We start from the raw sequence: 20,308 nt of genomic DNA, 5'->3' as shown, positions 1-20,308 counted from the left end.
GGCAGCATCGGTTCATCTCTACGAGGCGAGCATCAGTAACATTGAGGCCGACCGTCAGCGCACAGCAGCGCCGCTGAAGTTTCTCTGCTCCCGCTCCTGTTATCACCTGCTCCATTGACCAACCAACCATAGGTATGTGGCCGCACTTTAATTAAAGTGTTTATTATGCGTCTGGGAAGTCACAGACAGAAATATGTCCGCTGTAGCCTTATATCGAGCTGTTTGCGTGTCGGCAGCCACATAATGGGCAGGGCAGCTCGGCTACAGAGGCTAGCAGCAGCGGCTACAATCAAACTCCTCCATAGCTGTTTAAATCGTTAGCTAAATTTGTTGCTAGCAACCAAGTTTTGGTGGTTTACGTTAATTATATCAACGCCGATAACATTAAATTACAATGTTCAACAAAGAAAAAAACATAAAATATGTTTAATTGTTCCTATGTTACTCATGTAAAATCAATAACTAGCTTATTTTATGAGCAGCGTATTTTTGTTGGGAACATTTTCCTTGTTGTGTTGACAGGGTTCTACATGTTTTACTTGTTCTTCGTCATGTTATGGAGTTTACACATTAGCTGCTTCCTGTCACAGGTTTTTCCTTCTTCTTCCTCTTACTGTTTAAACAGAAACAAGCTTATTATCACGTCCATATAAAACCCAAAATACAAAATATTAACGGGAAAAAGTGAAAAAGCTGAGTGCATCTATGTTAGTGCTGCTAAATTCTGTGTGAGATTTATGCAGGTTCAGACTTGCAGACACTTTAGTTCCTAAACTAAAGGGAAATCCACAGCTTCCAAAAGAACAAAACATTGCTTTAAAATAGTTTAAGACACTCAATCATACTGAACATTTGACACTATAAATTGTGTATTTAGTCTACAGTAGGGTTGCTTTATCAGCCCATTTTTCAATTTTGATCCTGATTATTAAAGTCTCGAAGATTAGTCAGCTGCTCAATTATTCTTTTAATGACACTTCGAGTGTCAATAAAATATCCAATTTATGACTCGCCTGGTTTTTATTTACAATTGTAAAAATGCACATAATCGATCTTTGGAATTTTTAGAATCTAATAATAAAGGTGACATTTATTCGATTAAAGATTTTCTCTACTTCCTCTATTAAGCGGTTGTTGAACTCCTTTTAAATAAGGCCTAGCTAAGGATACGTTAAACGTATTCATAGACTGCCACTATATGCATACGTAGCGCCCCTTATTGGCCAGTGATAGGTGCACCACGTGACTTAACGTTCGTCAGTTTTATTTTCCGCTATCCCTTTTATTTTAGCCCTAACCAGGAAATACCCTAAAATGTTTATTTTTTGCGTATATGTATTTTTAAAGGTGGAATTTGCTGTGTTAAATATGTTAAAGTGAAAAAATGTATGTCAAAAGTGGGATTTGAACCCACGGCAGCGTAAGAAAGAATCCTTGAGTCGCCTTAGACCACTTGGCTATCCTTACAGGGTGAAAACACACTCATGTAGAAAAGGTCCGTAAAACGCACCCATATTCCCGGGGGCTATGGCTACGTTTAACGTATCTATAGACACTTTCTTTAAGTAAAGATTTGCAAGATCTGCTGTAATTGAAGCTGCACCCACAACAAATTAGAGGAGGACATGCGTTTAAACTGTGAGTCATATTTTTAATTATGTGGAAAAACCATATTTGGAGTCAAATAAAAAAAGGAGATAATTGAAAACTTAGTTGTAATGTTCAATGAGGTGTTTTTTTAAATTATTTGATTCAATATAATTTAATGTTTTGTTCTTGCATTGAAACAAACTAGATATTGCCATTGTACATATTCATGTTTTTATGTACTGGTTTATCCTGTTCAGTCACAGGGTGCTTCAGGGCTTGCTGACGTTGTCCATTGCTGATAGCATCAACAATGGGCATGTGAGCATTGGAAACGCACAATGAATGTTGCCTTTTTTCTGGTTGAATGATCACTCAGTCTCTGGGAAGTGAACACTAACAATATTCAGGCGTTGATTTGGCTTAAATTCAAGCCAAATCAACACCATTAATAGAATTATAATGTGTTGGACTATTTTTCGCCGACGATTCTACAATTTCATTTAGCGGGAACTTTTAGGGTTAAGGGACTTGTTCAGCATCCAGCAATGATGGACCTGGTTGGATTCGAACCAGTGACCTTCAGAGTACCGTTATGTCATCATTGACTTTACTTTGAGTTCATATCATGTGTATATAAGTCTTGTCTTTAATCATTCACCTTTTTATGTGCCTTTTTAACTCGCTGCTGCTTCTACTGTAGATTATTAATCTGTGTGCATTGCAGAACAAGCAAATAATGGCAGTTCTTTTGAAAATAGGTCAGCAATGATTTATGAAAGTGTCTACTCATATGGTTGCCGTACAGACATCCCCCGGTGTTATTGGTATGTTTGCCGAAGTACACGTACTGTACGTAGCATCTTAGGGTTAGGTTTAGGTTATAACCCTATATTGCAACAATTTTTAGGGTTAGGTTTACGGTTAGGTTTAGTCTTAGCCATGTGACCTAAACTGACCAATGACTGACCTATCACGTGACCTAAACTAGCCAGTGAGGGGCGCTGCGTACAGATAGAATGTCGGTATATTGATACGGCAACCGTACAGACAGCCATTGCCACGATTTATTGTCATATGAGGCTGATGTTTCTATGTATTTAAGTAAGGACCACATACACATAAAGGTGATTTATATAGGTCATTTTAATAATAAAAATAATGATAATGCATCAATTTTATATAGATTTATAATTAAAAAGAAAAGTAAAAGAAAGGTTAAGGACAAGCAAGTTTGAACAGATGGGTTTTGAGGAGTGTTTTGTAATTTTATAATTAACAACAAAAATACAGATCATTGAGTTTAATGGAGAAAATACGATTATTGCAAGTGGCCTTTAACATGGTGATTATGCAGGGAAGTCACACCTTTTGATTTTAGGAATTTGGGAAGATCTTTTTCATTCAGACTTGTGTTATTTGGGATTTAGATGTTCAAAAAAGCAATTTCCTTCAATAACTGTGTGATACACTCTCAAATCCTTTGAAAGTGGCTAAATATGCATAAAATATGATTTTGAGATTTTTTTTATTTTTAATTAACATAATAAAATTGACTGTAGTGGACTCAAACATCAGGTTCTTAGTCGACCTGGGAACAACAAGGTAAGGTAATGGTGTTTCATAACAGTCACAGTGGCAGATGTCGCCTCCACAGGGTGCTCAGTGTGTCAGTGTGTAGCCCTCAGGGCTTTATCCCATTCCAAAGGAAAATCAATTCCCTTTGGAAATAAAATGAGTAACAAGTAACTACTATAAATCTAAATACCTAATCAAACCAGCAAACTCTTCGTTCTGTCTGTAGAAATTCCATCACTTGTTTTGAAGACTTTGCTTTTAATGGAGTCTGTTAATTAATTAGAGTTCTGGGTGTTTTTTTTTTTTCATTTTTTCCCTCTCATTTTTGTGACTCATGATCTGTACATTTGCTGTTTTGTTGGCAAAAGCAAATAGGTTGATTTATCTAGCAACTGTTTATTTCGGTCCTAATAAAGCAGAGTGAAAAGAACATGTTCGTTACTTCAAAATGAAAGGGTTGGTTGCTGTAATAAAACAGTTTTCAATAATGTTTAATTCCCAGGGAAATAAAAGCTATGTATCATCATCGTAAAATCATGTGTTTCACTTTGGTAGTTGGTGATAATGAGATGCCTTTGGCTTCTTGTTGTATTTTAATGTAATTTAACCCCATTTGCAACTTCACCATATGACCTTTTCTTTATTGTTCTCTGTCATGCATTGTCTGCATTAACAGCACAAGTTTTTGAAAGTTCTCCACAGATCATCTGCATTTTCTAGTTTAAAAGCCCTTCACCACGTTTACATAAGCAAAGCTCCTTTGCAAATATAATAGAGGTTTGTTTGTCTTTTGTGTGGGCTGTTTGCAAACGTTAGCAACACCCTTTTAAATGCTGCAATATTTGTGCATCATTTCTATTTCTTCTTGAAGTCAGTTATTGTGTAATGTTGTATCTCATGTACCTGCAGCAGGGCTTTAATGCTGAACATTTATTGACTTCTTTGTTTCCTGGACTCTTCAAACTATTGGCCTCACAGAATACTTTCTATTTCTTATCCCTGCATCACAGGTCGTCTGGTTGTGTAAAGGAATCATGGCAGAAGCCCACCAGGCGGTGGCCTTCCAGTTCACGGTCACTCCAGAGGGCATTGATCTGCGGCTGTCCCACCAGGCCCTCAGTGAGATCTACCTCTCTGGTGTGCGATCCTGGAAGAAGCGTCTAACACGACTTAAGGTACTTTTTTTGGAGAATGCATGGAGAACCATAAGGATGCATCAGTTATATCGCCACTAGGGACCAGAATATTTAAAGTATTAGAAGCTATCATGAACCTACGATGTTTAAGACGCTACAATCTCTGGCATCGATGGTCTTGTCCACAGCAATAGACAACTTTATCCACGGATCTTCTGTAGCACTGATGAGATGTTGTTAAAACACTGAGCAGGTTAAACTGATCATGTTTTCACTGAGCGTGGCAGCGCTTCACGAGAAACAGATGTAGTTTCAAATGCACAATAAAGTTAAGCGGGCACTGATAAGTTCTCTGTATTTAGGAGTCAGTGATGAGTTGTGTAGTTTTTTTGGCAGTTTAGAAGGTGGTTTGGGTGGATTAGACCAGGGCTGCGTCCGAATAGTCCCCCCTATTTCCTTTCCTATCCACTTTTCCTTAACCCCCGGAAGTGTTTAAGAGGTGGCCATGATAAAGAGCATTCCAATTTTCTTTGAGCTGGGGAAAGGAGTCTCAATGCTTCCTTTATAACCTCCTTTAGCCTCGGAAACACTGATGCATCCTTTACGGAAGGAGACCACATAATGCCAACCCACAATTCCTTGCGGCGACAACATTTAAATGGACATGCACATCCGAGCGCTTACGGAAACTCACGATGACCGACAAGGGGCGGAGATCATGTAAGTTACCAATGCAACAACTTTAAATAATCTAAAACCCACATGTTATTATATGTAAGACATATTATCAGATTATAACTGACATTGAGATTATATCAGTGGAAAGTCTTATAAATGTGCTTTCAGGAAATTTGGAAATTTGTAGTTTTTTCATCACGGCAGACGTCATTCGGATTATTACGTCACCTAGTTGAAGTGTGTCTGATTATCAAAACAAACTTGATCTCCTTTTCTTAACTCCTTTCCTAACAACTTTACTTAACCCCGTGACATCATCCACTGAGTTATGGAGGAGATAGGAGGGAATATTTGGATGCAGCTCTTGTTTGAAGCAGCCTGGATGGGAGGGGGGTGAGAGGTGCATCTAATGAGCGATCCCCGGAAACATTTTCCCATAAAAATACGTTCTGTGCCACGTTCAGCAGTGGATTTCGTTTTCATTGGTCCACTCCGCGATTCCGTTAACGTTGATTTTATAGGGCCCTACATAAACATTGAAAACAGACGGGATTTACTTCCTGAAACGGAACTGGTCTTTATTTTCTCTCTTAAATTTAATTAAACATCAGGCTCAAATGGTAATATTATAGGAATATACCCTTGCATGCATGTGTTGGGAAAATATCACACAATTCTCCCTATAAAGCTGTGGGTGAATGCGTAGCAAAAAGACAGGCTTATGTGTCTGAAAGTGTTATTTCCTTAAATATAGGAATTGTTTACCAATGAGATTTACAGTTGTCCATAATCGTCACAATGTGTTGTTCTCCTCCCACATTAACAGAACAGTGTGATAACCGGGGTTTATCCCGCAAGTCCTTCCTCTTGGCTGTTCGTGGTCATCGCAATCCTGGCAACCATGTACACTCGCTCCGACCCTTCCATGGGACTGATAGCTAAGATACAGGAGCATCTGCCAGTCAGGTAACACATGTTATAATGCTAATATTTATTATTCTTTCAAATCCTGAACAGTTGTTTTGATGCAGTCAACTGCTGTTTTTAATCATTCATGTTAAACTCCTTGGTTTTGAAACATTTAAATGTCGGTTGTATAAGAAATATGCGACAATAATATCACTTTTATGTTGAAAATATGAACTTTTAATACCATTTACCATATTGAGGTCTTTCAGCGATGGCAAACTGTTTTAATTATATTTGAATATTGCTTTTTAATTGCTAATGCTTGTTTATGTGGATTTGTTTTTTTTTTTTTCCTTTACGAATTCTATTTTTTGATAGCGCTTTGAGATGGCTTTTGTTGTAATTAGCGCTATATAAATAAAGTTGAATTGAACTGAATTACACAAACACATAAATGTTAGGTAGAAATCTCAAGCTTTTATTTGTCTAATAAATTTAATCATCTAAGACTTTAGATAACAGGGCATGGATTTTAAAATCATGTATTTACTGTAGCTATTAGCATGTAGCAGTATTTAGTGTGTCCATGCTAGCTGTCCATGCTAGCTGCTACATTGAGGTGGTAGTGAAGACTGCAAAGCTCCAGTGATGAGGCAAAGCCTTTCTCGCACAATTTGCACACAACTACGCTTTAGTTTTCCATCCTGTGTTTTTTTTTTAAAAGCCAAAATTATCGCAAACAAAGCTGAGCAGCTGTGTCTTGTATTGTAGTCTGTGCATCAGTATTATGGGTATACCAGGAACTCTTGAAATAAGAAAGGTTCAACGCTGTTTGGAGTTATTTTTTAGCATGTTATTTTTTAAAGTGACAGCCCTAGTTTTTTTTATTCCTCACTTTTTTTAGTTGTTGTCATTTCACTGTCTTTTTCTTTCTATTCCCCTCTGCAGTGAGTCGATGAGCACACAGTGTCAGGCAGTGGTGTCGGCCGTGCTCTTCAGTACGATGCTGTGGCTCCTGCTCATTTTCACCATGCGCCTGTGCCTCAAACAGCTGCTGTCCTATCACCGCTGGATGTTTGAGCAGCACGCAAAGATGTCCACCACCACCAAAATCTGGGTGGTCAGTGTTTATCCTAAGTTTATAAACACTCCTTTAAGTCATCCTAGCATTTAACACTAACACAGTGATTGCAGTTGGGCTTGTAGGTGGTTTTTCAGCCTTTGTGTTGCAGATTTTTGAGATTTCAAAAGAAAAAGACATTTTGCTTGCAGATTTTTTTTGTGTGTGTGATTTTGGCCTTGTCTATTATATTAGGCACTGGTGCGTATCTTCTCTGGCAGAAAGCCTCTGCTCTACAGCTACCAGGGGTCTCTGCCAAACCTCCCTGTGCCCACCATTAAGGACACAGTGAAAAGGGTGAGATGACAGATTCAGCAGAGATAATGAGAAAATGCTGACCAGTGTAAATAGATGGAACCAATTTCAAATCTGGTTTATCTGTTTTGTGGCAAGATTATCTGATAGCTTTAATTTAATATAATTTCTAAACATAGATATATTTAATATAGAAGAAAAAGTTGAAAGGAAAGATGATTGAATCCAGTGCGATATGTACGTCAGGGTTGGGGTCAAATATAATTGTAAACACATAATTGTTCATTACAATTAGACATAATTATAAAACATCTGTTGCTGTTGTAATCTTAGTTAAATATGTAATTGAGTTCAGAAAATTAACTCTGTAATTGTAATTCGCATGGAAATTCTATAAAAACTGTAATTTGCACTTTATTTAACACAAAACCCGGGGAACCATATTACAGTTCTATGGCTCACACATACATAAAGTTAACAATTATTAAAATATGTTTCATATCAGTCAAGTTTTCTGACTACTTGTTAGTTATCGGGGATTGCTATACCATTAAAAATAAATGAAATCGAGGGGTATACTGACGACCACACCAAAAATATTAATACCAATATTTCCATTGATTAGTAAGCCTAACAAGGTAACCAAGAGATAAAAAAAACAAAAATGCATTTTTTAGTGTACTTTACAGCTGTTTTAAGACATGGATCAAAACCCATCTGTTATCATAACAGATGCTTACAGAAAGCTAACACAAGAGCAAGGTTATATTTTATTATAGGTTATATTTATTATTTATTATTATTTTATAGTAATTGAGAACATTATTATATTTGAGTTTTAGGGGGAAAATAATAGTTGCAAATTTAATTGTAGTTGGAAAAAATGCCAGCCACCAGAATTGTAATTCAGTTGTAATTGAACATGGATAATTGAAAATTGTAATTGAGCCCAATCTTGAGTACATTATTATATTAAATCATCTCTTTTGTGCAGTACCTGGAATCCGTTCGTCCATTAATGGACGACACAGGCTACGAACGCATGACCAAGCTGGCCGCAGAGTTTGAGAGCAGCGTCGGTAATCGCTTGCAGTGGTACCTCAAGCTCAAATCTCTCTGGGCCGCAAACTATGTAAGTCAGCGTCCTCACTGAATGTCCAAAGCAAGGAAACCTGAAGAGAAATCTGTAATTCCATTAAAAATGCATGTCTTTGTGAGGCTCTGGTGCTTTTAAATAATGTATCTTTTTTAAATTGGCAGGAACAAGAACTGCCGTCTGTGCTATTAACAATCTCACCAGGCTTTTATGTGCGTTTCAGGTCAGCGATTGGTGGGAGGAGTATGTTTACCTGAGAGGCCGGGGCCCAATCATGGTCAACAGTAATTATTATGGCATGGTGAGAAAATAAGTCATTAATAATCATAATTATTTATTTAATGCTTAGAATTACAGTTTGTTCCAAAACGTGCATGAGTAAAAGCCGAACTCCAAGTTTTTGTCTGGTTTTATAATGATTGTATGTTATCTGTATTTTTTATAGCAAGATTAATATTTTTTAACTGCGTAAAGGTACACATTTTTACATATTCACCACATTACAGCCAGTCAATGCTTTTTATTTGATTTATTTATTTTTTAACATGTAAAAACAAAAACAATATAAACAAGTCAAAAACACAAAGTAAGAGGATTTTGTAGGAAGAAATTTGACTTATTTAATGCTACCCCCTCTTATAACCAGTATAAGCAATTTATCTGTAAACTACTTACTGAATATATACACATATCATATTTATGTACCTACACACCTATACATACATCTATTTCTATATACTTAAACAATGTACTGTACATACAGTAATATTATATACTACCCATTAGATCAAGACAATTTAATACCACTCCTAACTAAGCCTGGGCAACATATCGAGATTTCTATAATTAATATAATGATATATTTTTATTTCATAGCTTATTTTGTATTAAAATACTCATTTTAGGAGTCATTGCTTTTTCAAATTCTCCAATCGCACTGAAAAGAACAGTTGCTAATGCAGACCTTCCCTTAACCAAGCCAAGCTACAGAACTCACTCACACGTCCCTGGACAGCAGTTAAAACTCACTCTTAAAACAAAATTTACAATAAAAAAATGTTGCATTCTAAAATGGAACAAAAACATTCATAAAACTTCATAATTCACCTTCCTAAAAATCTACAAGTCAGTTTCATTCAGTTGTTCAATACATATTTTAAATATAAATTGAAAATAAAATGCAAGAGAACACCTGACAATCAGGGCTGATGATTGCAGATCTGATTAATCAAAAGCCATTTTCTACTTAGCTGGGTTTTAAATGAATTATATCAGCAAATTTAACCCAGAATTGTATTTAGATTTCAATCGTATATTGCCATTTTGAAAAAAAAAAAAAACGAGTTTTGGTCCATATTACTTGTTTTGCTTGCTCTGGCATCCACTCTCTTCTATGTTTGTGCTCTGATTGATCTGATTGTATCTCTTTCTTTTTTCTTGAGGATTTTCTATACGTGACTCCGACGCCCATCCAGTCAGCGAGGGCCGGTAACAGCATCCACGCCTTCTTTCTCTACCGCCGCAAACTCAATAGAGAGGAGATCAAACCTGTAAGTCCATCTCTTTGTGTCAGCAGCGGCTGATCCGCATCAGAAGTGTCTGCTTTAGTGACAAAAACAGACGTTTCTTATCATTTTCTCAGTATTGATTGATAAACAGTGTTTATGTAGACATTAGGATGGTTCAGCAAAGTGGAATACATTCATTTATTCATCTTGTCTCTGTTTATAGCAGCAGGCATATAAATGTGTGTCATGTTTGTGTAAAGACATTTCGGTAACACTTTACTTGAAGTTTTATACATAAATGCTGATATTGCGCTGTCATTATTATGACATGACACCTGTCATTAGCATCAATAGACAACTGGTGGCTCGGGGGCCTCATTCGTTGAATGTACAAAATGACTGAAAAATACAAAAAACAAGGGCAAGAATACATTAAATAATGCAAAGAATTACAAGGAAAAGACTACAGAAAAACACAGAAAAATCCAAAAACACACAAATATACACAGAATGACAGAAAAACACACAAAATTACTATAAAAACTCTTGTTCTTTCCTGTATTAATGCTTAGATCTCTCATTATTCTAAATGTTGACATGAATGTTTATCATGTGGCCCTCCGATCAAGCGAACACATTTGTTTTTGCCCCGCTGTGATGAAACTTGCCTACCTCTACCCTAACTTCTAATCCCACTAGATCCCTTCACCTAACCTAAAAAATGCCAACATAGCTCCAAAAGTGTCATAATTTAGCGAACGTCACTTAATGACATCCTTCATGACACCTTATTAATGCTAATGACAGCTTAATATCAGCCTTATGTGTGAAACTTCAAGCAAAGTGTGACAGACATTTCCTTTGTGTTCTCATGCCATGATCATCTGCCCTTTGACCTCATTTCTTCCTCTCCTTTCCTTTGCTTGCTTGTCTTTTCTTCATTCTTTCAAATTCTCCACTTTGTTTTTACTCTACATCTCCTCCACTGGTGTCCTCTGTTTTGTTTTGTGTTTCTTCTCCCCATGCTTTGGCTTCTCTGTTTCCCAGAGTCGTATACCCGGCACTGTCATTCCTCTGTGTGCAGCTCAGTGTGAGAGGATATTCAACACCACACGCACTCCTGGAGAGGAGACGGGTAAAGCTCAAATGTGAATGTTTCTGAACATTAGGAGTTAAATTAAGATGTTACAACTGGGTAACACGCTTGAGGCATGCTCGGATGGAGAATAGCAGGGGAAATCAGGGGAACGTATGCGTGCTTCCAGCAGGGGGTCTGAATCATTGTGTCACCATGTGTTTGTTTCAACGCTCAGACTGTCGACTTTCTTCTGTCTCCTCGTTGCCGTCTGGTCTTGTTTCAGATCTGGATATGGTCCTGGAATGGTCGTGTCTTACACTAATTAACCCTGTTTTCTTCTTCCCACTCATCCTTTGTCACATCTTTACTTTGTCCTTCTGCTTTCACGTTCCCACTTTTCTACATCATCTGGGTTTTTCCCCCCTTTTCTTTCTGCTCTTTTCTTTGTTGTCATTTTCCTGCTCAGTGGTTGTTGAGGTCTGCGGTTCCTTGCTGCTCCTATCAGTTTGAGCGGATGTTTGACACTTGTCGAATCCCTGGGACACTAACAGGTATTATTTGTACTCTGGCTTGATTGTAGTTTAGAATTATTAACAAATTGTTGTTCTGATTTTTCCATTTACGTCGGATGCATGATTTTGTTTTAAAGCATGAAAAATCCTGATCAAGTCATTGGAGTCAGATTAAACTACAAAGATCTTTTTCCCTAGCAGCCTAATCTTTAACTATTATGTAGTTGGATGCCATAGGCAGGATTTCCACTCCCTGTTCCTATTTTCCATTTTTATATCACAAATATCTGGCAACTCCAGACAATGATTAGACAGATCATTTTAATCAGTAATTTATTTTATTTTATAATTACTAGATGTTTTAAGCGACCCCATTTAATGTCCAGGCAACCCCAAGGTTGAAAACCCCTGTTCTAAGAGCAGGTTAAAAGTAATGAAACATTTCAGGCTACCAGTTGTTTACTTCTGTGCTGTTGTTTGCAACAAATGTTGGGTTAGTTGCTTGTAACTGGTCCATCAGGTTATAGTTAATATTATGTAATGAAATCTTACACACAGTCTCTCATCATTATGCCTGACTCAGCTGTAGTTTAGATTTTATTCCTTGCTACTTTCTCAGCTCTTTATTACTTTTTAAAGAGTAACTAAACCCCAAACCCACTTTTTTCTGCTGAATACATATATATTTGGGTATTAAGTAGTGCTGTTTATTAATCCTAGTCCCACTCTTCACATTTTAGTAAAAGTATTTTAATATTACGTATTTAATTGTAAAATATCCGTTATATTGGCCTGTAAGTGTTGAACACCGGCAATTATAACTGAATTTTGCTATTGGCCGAAACTGATTCTTTAAGATTCCTCTGAAATCTGAGAGGAGGGAGAGGGTTTCCTCCAATCACAGCCCTCAGTGAGCATTGATTGACAGCTTCATTAAGGAAGTCCACTGCGTTCCGTGTGCGGTGATGTTTTTGACTGTGGTTCTGTAAAGAGCAGATTCTGCTCTAATCTGAAGGTTCATCAAGCTATGTGTGTATTTACAGACACATCATACTATGAGTGTATTCCCGTCTGTCTTGCGTGGACGTTGTCCGTCTTATTGCTATGTGTGCGAGAGCAGGGTTATTTGCCCCTGAGTGGTGTCTATAAGGCTGTGTGTGAGCTTTAGGTCGTGATTGTGTGTGCCTGTAGTTGTAGTGACACATTTTAGCCTATGAACTCGCTATGTCTGTGTGTCTACAGATGCATCATTGTATGTATTACCGTCTGTCTCTACACACAACGGTGTGGGCTGATAGAGTGGGCGTGTCTTACTGCTACAGCAGTAACGCCTATAATCAAGGCATTTTTTTTTTATTTCCCTCTTAGTGGCAGGTCAGCAGAAAACATGGGTTTAGTTACTCTTTATCCTTTGCTTAATTTTCTGCACTTTTGTTCTTTTCTTGCATCTTTTAACGTGTGTAGATACTGTGCAGCATTGGCAAGACAGCGACTACATCGTGGTGTACCACAGAGGTCGATACTTCCGTCTCAAGGTGTACCAGGCTGCCAGACTCCTGTCTCCACGAGAGATTGAGTTCCAGATTCAGAGGATACTTGATGACCCGTCGCCCCCTTCTAAAGGAGAAGCCAATCTTGGAGCCCTGACAGCCGGAGACAGGTCGGTGTGAATTTAAGCAGAAAAATCAAACTGAAGCACATTGAGTATTTCATTTATCTGTTTTTCCCCAGAATTCCCTGGGCTAAAGCACGAACAAAGTATTTCAGCAGTGGGGTTAATAAACGCTCCCTGGACTGCATTGAAAAAGCCGCCTTCTTTGTGAGCCTGGATGATGATGAGCAGGGCATGATGGGAGATGACCCAGCAGCTAGTCTGGACCGCTATGCCAAGTCACTGTTGCATGGGAAATGTTATGACAGGTAATGCTCAGTTTTTGACTGAATCCATCTCAATATTAGATATATTTTCTCTGATTGCATCAAAAACTGCACACACAGGTGGTTTGACAAATCCTTCACAGTCATTTACTACAAGAATGGCAAGAATGGCATAAACGCAGAGCACTCATGGGCTGATGCACCGGTGTTGGCACATTTATGGGAGGTAAGGAGCTTAGAATCAATGTTGACTGATGTCTTACATTCAGAAGTAAAGCTAATAAATCAATTTCCAGTACACACTGGCCACCGACAGCTTCCAGCTTGGCTATAATGCAGAGGGTCACTGCAAAGGCAACGTGGACTCATCCCTGCCACGACCACAGAAACTCAACTGGGAAATCCCTCCAGAGGTCAGTTAACCAACATTTCTCGACTCCATATATTTTATTGTTTAGCAACATAGGAAGTTGTCATGAGCTGCAGGTTTTCATCATCAGAGAAATGAAGAATAAAGTGGGGAAAAAACGTATTTTCTATTTAGGTGAGTTGTAGCTTGTTGTATTTGGCAGTTGAAAATTGCCAAATACAACAGTACATTGTTCTCGTTGGAGTTTGCTCAAGGTCATATTTAAGGTCAAAATCAGTCTTCTGTTTTTCCTGCATTATATAACTTGTCAACAAATCCAGGTTATCATTTTTGCCAATTTCAATTGCCAAATACGTATTTGCAAGGCCTTGCCTAGTTTTGATTTGATCTTTATTCATCTCGAACTTTGAAATAAAATAAACAACAAAATTAGAACCCATCAGGGTTAAACATATTATATATATAAGATCAGTGGTTCATTAATAATCAACCAAATGCACATACACACATATGTCAACTATTGCTGGGCAATATATTAATATATCGAGATTTATATTTTGGCTATATCTAAAATTATCACCTATTTTCTATAGCTTATTTTGGGGGAATATAGGGAATCGCTTCTTTTGCTACTTCTCAGAACAACAATGAAAAGCCCAGTTAGATGCTAAGTGTGTCCTAACGCAGATCTTCCCCTGCTTTATACAACACATGTGCTGTATGTAACTTAATTATATCAACACATTTGAGCAATTTGGAATGTATAAATAAAGGGTTGGTATGGTCTCACCTAAATAGAAAAGATGGTTTTTAAAGATGGAAGAAGAGAGAGGAAGACCAGAAAGATTCTCATATAAAGACTGAATAAGTGCACATAATGGAGCTTTTGATCTTGTAAGATTCTCAATTAACAAAGAAACTAAGTGCAGTGAAGCTTTTCTGCAGACAACCTTGTACCCACCACGTCTCAACATGTGTTGGTGATAAAAGTGAAAAACAAGAGCCTAGTCTACTGTGTCTTTGTGCATGTAACATCAAATGCTTTCTCTATTCTAAAGATTATTCATAAAAGGCCAGGTTTAATCCATTTCCATCTCCTTTCCTAGTGTGAGGTGCAGATCTCCCAGTCTCTGGCAGTGGCCCAGGCCATCGCTGACGACATCGACTTCCATGTGTTCTCTTTCCGAGATTTTGGCAAAGGGAAGGTGAAGAAATGCAGAGTGAGTCCAGATGCCTTCATTCAGATGGCGCTTCAGATGGCGTACTTCAGGGTGAGCTGCTCACATACGTGGATGGTACAGGAAGTGTCTGAGCAAGTTAATGGTTGACCTTTGGTCAGTGAGTTTCAAATGGTGTTAAAGAAACTTGATACACATTAGCTAACGGACCTTTTTCTGTTTGTCACAGAGCCGTAAGACTTTCTGCCTCACGTATGAAGCCTCCATGACTCGCCTGTTCAGGGAGGGCCGGACGGAGACGGTCCGCTCCTGCTCCAATGAGAGCAGCGCCTTCGTCAGAGCGCTGGAAGGTGGAGAGGTGAGAACATGGAGCAGCACTTACTTAATTACACAGATGGACAACCACCATCACAGCGTTTGCAGTTGCAATCTGAGCATCAGTTTTGTGTGTTTTTGTGGTTGTTCTGTTGGTGTTTTTGTTGTTCATCATTTTTTTGTTTGGTTAGGGTTTTGTTGTATTGGTTTTGGAGACATTTTGTATATATTATATATTATTATGTATATTTTTTTCTGTATTTGGAATAATTTTGTGTATTTTTGCATTTGTTTTGTATATGTTTGGCTTTATTTTGTGTGTTTTTGGAGTCATTTTGTAGATTTTTTTTTGGATTAATTTTGTTTATATTGTCATTTTATGTGTTTTTTGATTCATTTTGGTATTTTTTGTTGTTGCATTTTATGTGTTTTTGGAAATGTTGTGTGTGTTTCCTTCATATCCGGTCTATTAGATAATTGTTCTTAAAACATACATTCACTGCTTTTTTTGTGTAATTGTCCAATTTCTTTCCCACAGGCAGCTGACGTGTGCAGGCGATTGTTCCACTCAGCATCAGAGAAACATCAGCTACTGTATCGCTGTGCAATGACCGGAGCCGGCATCGACAGACACTTGTTTTGTCTCTACGTGGTGTCAAAGTACCTTGGACTAGAGTCTCCTTTCCTGAAAGAGGTGTGTGTGTTTGTTTCTGCATTTTTTTTCCTGTGGAACTGTTTTTGTCACTCGGTTCAACACAAATCAATGGTGCGACCACAGTTAACGTGTGTGTGTGTTTCAGGTGTTGTCTGAGCCTTGGCGCCTCTCCACAAGTCAGACTCCAATCCAGCAGGTGGAGCTGTTTGACATGGTCAACTATCCTGAGTACATCTCCTGTGGAGGAGGCTTTGGCCCAGTCAGTGTTCCCACTTTCTTTTAAAAAGAATCAAACTTACTGAACAGTTTCCATTTCTTTTCTTTTTTTTTTAATTTAACGTGTGATTTACGTGTGAACGTGTGTGTGACCTGTATTGATCCTTCGCCTTGTGTCTCAGGTGGCTGATGACGGCTACGGAGTGTCCTACAGCATCGTGGGTGAGAACATGATCAACTTTCACATCTCCTGCAAACACTCGTGTCCAGAAACGGTGAGTGAAGGGAAAACATGCTCTCAATTCTTCTAGATAACTTTTCTTTTTCTTTCACATCATCACAATCTTCATCCTTTTAACTTCACTTTCTGGCTGTTTTGTATAATTTTCCTTCTATTGTCATGGGAAATGATAGTAAAACATCACAAATTAACGTGTTTGAAATGCCATCACAGTGTTATTAAATGTGACCTAATCTTCCTGAGGTTTTCCTTTGAAATGAAAACGAATGGGATACTTACTTTAATTTACACAAGATTTACGTACCTCGGTACAAAAGGCAAGGCAAATATATTTGTATAGTGCAATTCAATGTGCTTTACATGATGAAAAAGTGCAACAGAAAACATTCAACAGGTTAAAAATCAATAAAAACATTAAAATCAGCAAAAAGGAGAGCTTTTAACTTGGATTTAAAAATGTTCACATTGGACATTTTGAATATTTGCTGTTTTGTTTATATTTGGAATCATTTTATGTATAATTATTATATATTATTTTTGGAGTCATTTTGTAGATTTGTTTGTTCATTTTGTGTAAATTTTGATTTTGTTTATGTCATTTTGTGTGTTCTGTAATTTTTTTCTGACATTTTACGTGTTTTTGGAATCATTTTGTGTGTTTACTTCATATCTAGTTTATTATGAGATAATTGTTCTTAAATCATATGATAACCGACTGTTGCGTCTGTTCTATGACAAAAGTCATGGTACAGTAATGAAAAATGATTAGAAAAAATTTATATCTTTATTGCTTATATTCAAATGTAGCACCACAGTAGGTCACTCTTTTTCCCCCACATTGTTTGAATGAAAAAAATAAATGCATATTTAGATATGTCAAATTAAAAAAAAAAAAAAATTCCTCCTTTTCTTTTTCATTTATTTTTTTACATTTTTGAATGAAAAATAGAAGTATAAACTCTGCTTTTAAACAGTTTTTAAGCAAATAACATAAAGTGCAGTAAACAAAAGTAAAAGGAGACAATCTGAGTTTGAAAAACAGCATTAATGAATATTTTAAATGGTCTGGCTCGCAAAAAAAGCTCACATTCTAGGAGGCGTGTATCATGTCCATGGTAGGAGGAGAGAGGATTGTCAGGAGGAGGAGTTTCCGGCAGGTGACGTCACACACCGGGCGAAATCTAACTAGCCCATTTGGAGCTGACTTTTTACGAAATGTGAAATAACAAGAGAGGAAACAGAACTTTTTCAACTCTGTCCCTCTGAATGAGGCTAAAGGAATGTATATCACTGTAGCAGAACCATTCTAAAGTGATTTTTCTCATCATACCTCCCCTTTAACACTAATATTCCCAGAGAGATGTTTATGTGAGTCTTGTGTGTTTGTCTTCTTTCTCAGGACGCTCATAAGTTCGGAGCTGAAATCAGAAAAGCCATGAATGATCTGATCCAGCTGCTGAGCCCCAATCAGCATGAGTCCAGCAAACCAGAGCCCAGTTCAACAGAGGCTAAAAAAGACCAGTAGTAGACACTCGACAAGAAGAAATGATTGGAGAAAAAGAGGGAAGATGTTACGGTTTAATTATGAGGATTACGGACCTGATAATTATATTTGTGTATGTTTGTATTAGCAGCGTGAAGATGAAACATGGAGTTGGCGGATCAAGCCGTGGGTTTAGTTTAGTTAATGACGATATATATATATACACACTCCAGAGCCGTGATATGAAAACGCGCTGTTTATTTTTAATAAAGACCACTCTTTACACCGATGTGAAGAAGCATAGAAAATCGTAAGAAAAAAAGGGACTTTTTATATACCACCACCAACTTTTATTTGTTGAATTTATTGGAAAAGGTAAAATGTGTTTCGAGTTGTTCTGTGGAGTGCTGAGGTGTTTATTTCTATTTTTTTAATGGTCCAATCAATGCATAAGTGCCGTAACAGTGCCCCCCCCACCACACCAGGACATTATTTACAATCTTAGAGGAAGTCTGTGACTTTTATAAGTGTTCATGTATGCGTCTGCTTTTTACATACATGATGATTGTAAGGTCGTGCTTTTTATACATGCAGGTGATTAATCGATTCCTTCACAATGGATCAGTGTGAACGGGTGTTTTATCACACCACTCCACTCTGTACTCCTTTATCTCTGTATTTTTGTGTTTTCTCTTCAACACCAATATTTTTTAAACGAGTGCCATCGATACAAGTTGTAATTTATGAACTGGGTCATTGTTCCGAGCAGCTTGGAAGTGGGATGCCGGTAATTTATGTTCCAATATGTTAAATTTCTTACACTTGAAATATGTTCAGTTTTGTTCATTTATTGCTCTTGTGAACCTTTTTAAGCAATATTATTATTATTATTATTATTATTATTATTATTATTATTAATAAAAACAGTCTTGAAAGAAAATGTCTTTATTCCATATTTTATGCCAGTGTTTTTCAACCTTGGGGTCGTCTGAAATTTAAATGGGATCATCTGAAATGTCGAGTAATTGATAAAAAATAAAAACAGTTACTGACTAAAAATGCACACATTTTCAAATTAAAACACAATCTAAACTACAATATTTGCAATTCCTAAAGAAAATGCTTGTGAGGATGGGACACATGTCGCACTGCATTAGCTTAGCATAGCGTTAACCTAGTCTTAGCATTGACACTAACCTAGCAATATCATTAATCTAGCATTAACACCAACTTGGCATTCTCCTAGCATTAGCATTAACCTAGCTACTATAGGATTAACCTAGCAGTACCATTAGCTTAGCGTTAATATTGGTTTAGCACTAAAATTAACCAAGCATTAGTATTCACCTATAAATAGCCTATAAATAGCATTAACATTAGCCTAGCATTAGTATTAATCTAGCATTAGCATTAACACTAACTTAGTTTTAGCATTTGTCTAGCATTAGCTCTAACTTAGAATTAGCATTCACCTAGCTATAACATTAACCTAGCATTAACATTAATTTAGCTTTAGCATTCGTATAGCATTAGCAGTCACCTAGCTATAACATTACCTTGGCATTAGCATTAACCTAGCAATAGCATTAACTTATTAGCCTAGCATTAACATTAATTTAGCATTAAGACAAATTTAGTTTTAGCATTCATCTAGCATTAGCATTCACCTAGCTATAGCATTACCCTAGCAATAGCATTACCTTAGTATTAACCTAGCATTAACTTTAATCTAGCATTAGCATTAACATTAATTTAGGTTTAGCATTTGTCTAGCATTAGCGCTAACCTAGCATTAGCATTAACCTAGCAATAACATTACCTTAGCATTAGCCTAACATTAACATTAGCCAAACATTAATCTAGCATTAGCATTAACCTAGCATTAGCCTAACATTAACCTAGCATTAGCATTAACCTAGCTATAGCATTACCCTAGCATTAGTCTTAACCTAGCAATAACATTACCTTAGCATTAGCCTAGCATTAACTTTCATCTAGCATTTACACCAACTTGGGTTTAGCATTTGTCTAGCATTATCATTCACCTAGCTTTAGCATTATCCTAACATTAGCCAAACAAATCGGACTAACAGTGTAGGAGGAGTTAACACAGAAAGAAGAAAAAAGGATAACAATAGTCAGAATGCATCGTCATTATTTAACTATATTTTCAGTTTCTCAAATATAAATGTAGTTCAATATCAGGCAGTATAAAGTAAAAAAGGAATTAAATAAATAAAATACATTATAAAAAATATATGAATCTTGTGACTTGGAAAAAAAGAGCAAAAAAATTAAATATAGAAAAAAAAGTCTTTGGGGTCGCCAGAAATCTGTGATATCAAAAAGGGGTCACGATCCAAAAAAGGATGGAAACCACTGTCTTATGCTGACAGGTCCAGATGTTACAGCACAACATCTGCAGTCTTTGTGTCATAAAGAAAAACCCTCAGTGATGGTCCACATTCAGACTAAAACTCTGCCGTTTCCCTCTGTTATTCTTTCTGATCTCTCA

At 37.0% G+C, this 20,308-nt stretch overlaps 1 protein-coding gene across 2 annotated transcripts; it reads left to right on the top strand.

The window, feature by feature from the left end:
• LOC114481179 (carnitine O-palmitoyltransferase 1, liver isoform) lies at positions 1–18,733 on the top strand. 2 transcript variants are annotated; one of them, XM_028475721.1, is made up of 19 exons: positions 1–132; positions 4,176–4,340; positions 5,806–5,945; positions 6,837–7,008; positions 7,204–7,305; positions 8,258–8,395; positions 8,583–8,660; positions 9,802–9,909; positions 11,412–11,496; positions 12,922–13,117; positions 13,189–13,377; positions 13,456–13,561; positions 13,632–13,748; positions 14,812–14,976; positions 15,113–15,241; positions 15,737–15,892; positions 15,999–16,112; positions 16,252–16,344; positions 17,710–18,733. In XM_028475721.1, the coding sequence occupies exons 2-19, from the start codon at positions 4,200–4,202 to the stop codon at positions 17,833–17,835; spliced, it is 2,355 nt and encodes a 784-aa protein (XP_028331522.1). In that variant the 5' UTR covers positions 1–132; positions 4,176–4,199; the 3' UTR covers positions 17,836–18,733. The 2 variants fall into 2 exon arrangements, with proteins under 2 accessions (XP_028331522.1, XP_028331521.1); XM_028475720.1 differs by lacking the exon at positions 11,412–11,496 and adding an exon at positions 10,915–11,002.
• Positions 18,734–20,308: the final 1,575 nt, after the last annotated feature.

This window comes from Gouania willdenowi, chromosome 19, assembly GCF_900634775.1.
Source record: "Gouania willdenowi chromosome 19, fGouWil2.1, whole genome shotgun sequence".
Classification (NCBI taxonomy): domain Eukaryota; kingdom Metazoa; phylum Chordata; class Actinopteri; order Blenniiformes; family Gobiesocidae; genus Gouania; species Gouania willdenowi.
Note: the sequence above shows the minus strand (reverse complement) of the source record. Positions and strands in the feature narration are given on the sequence as shown.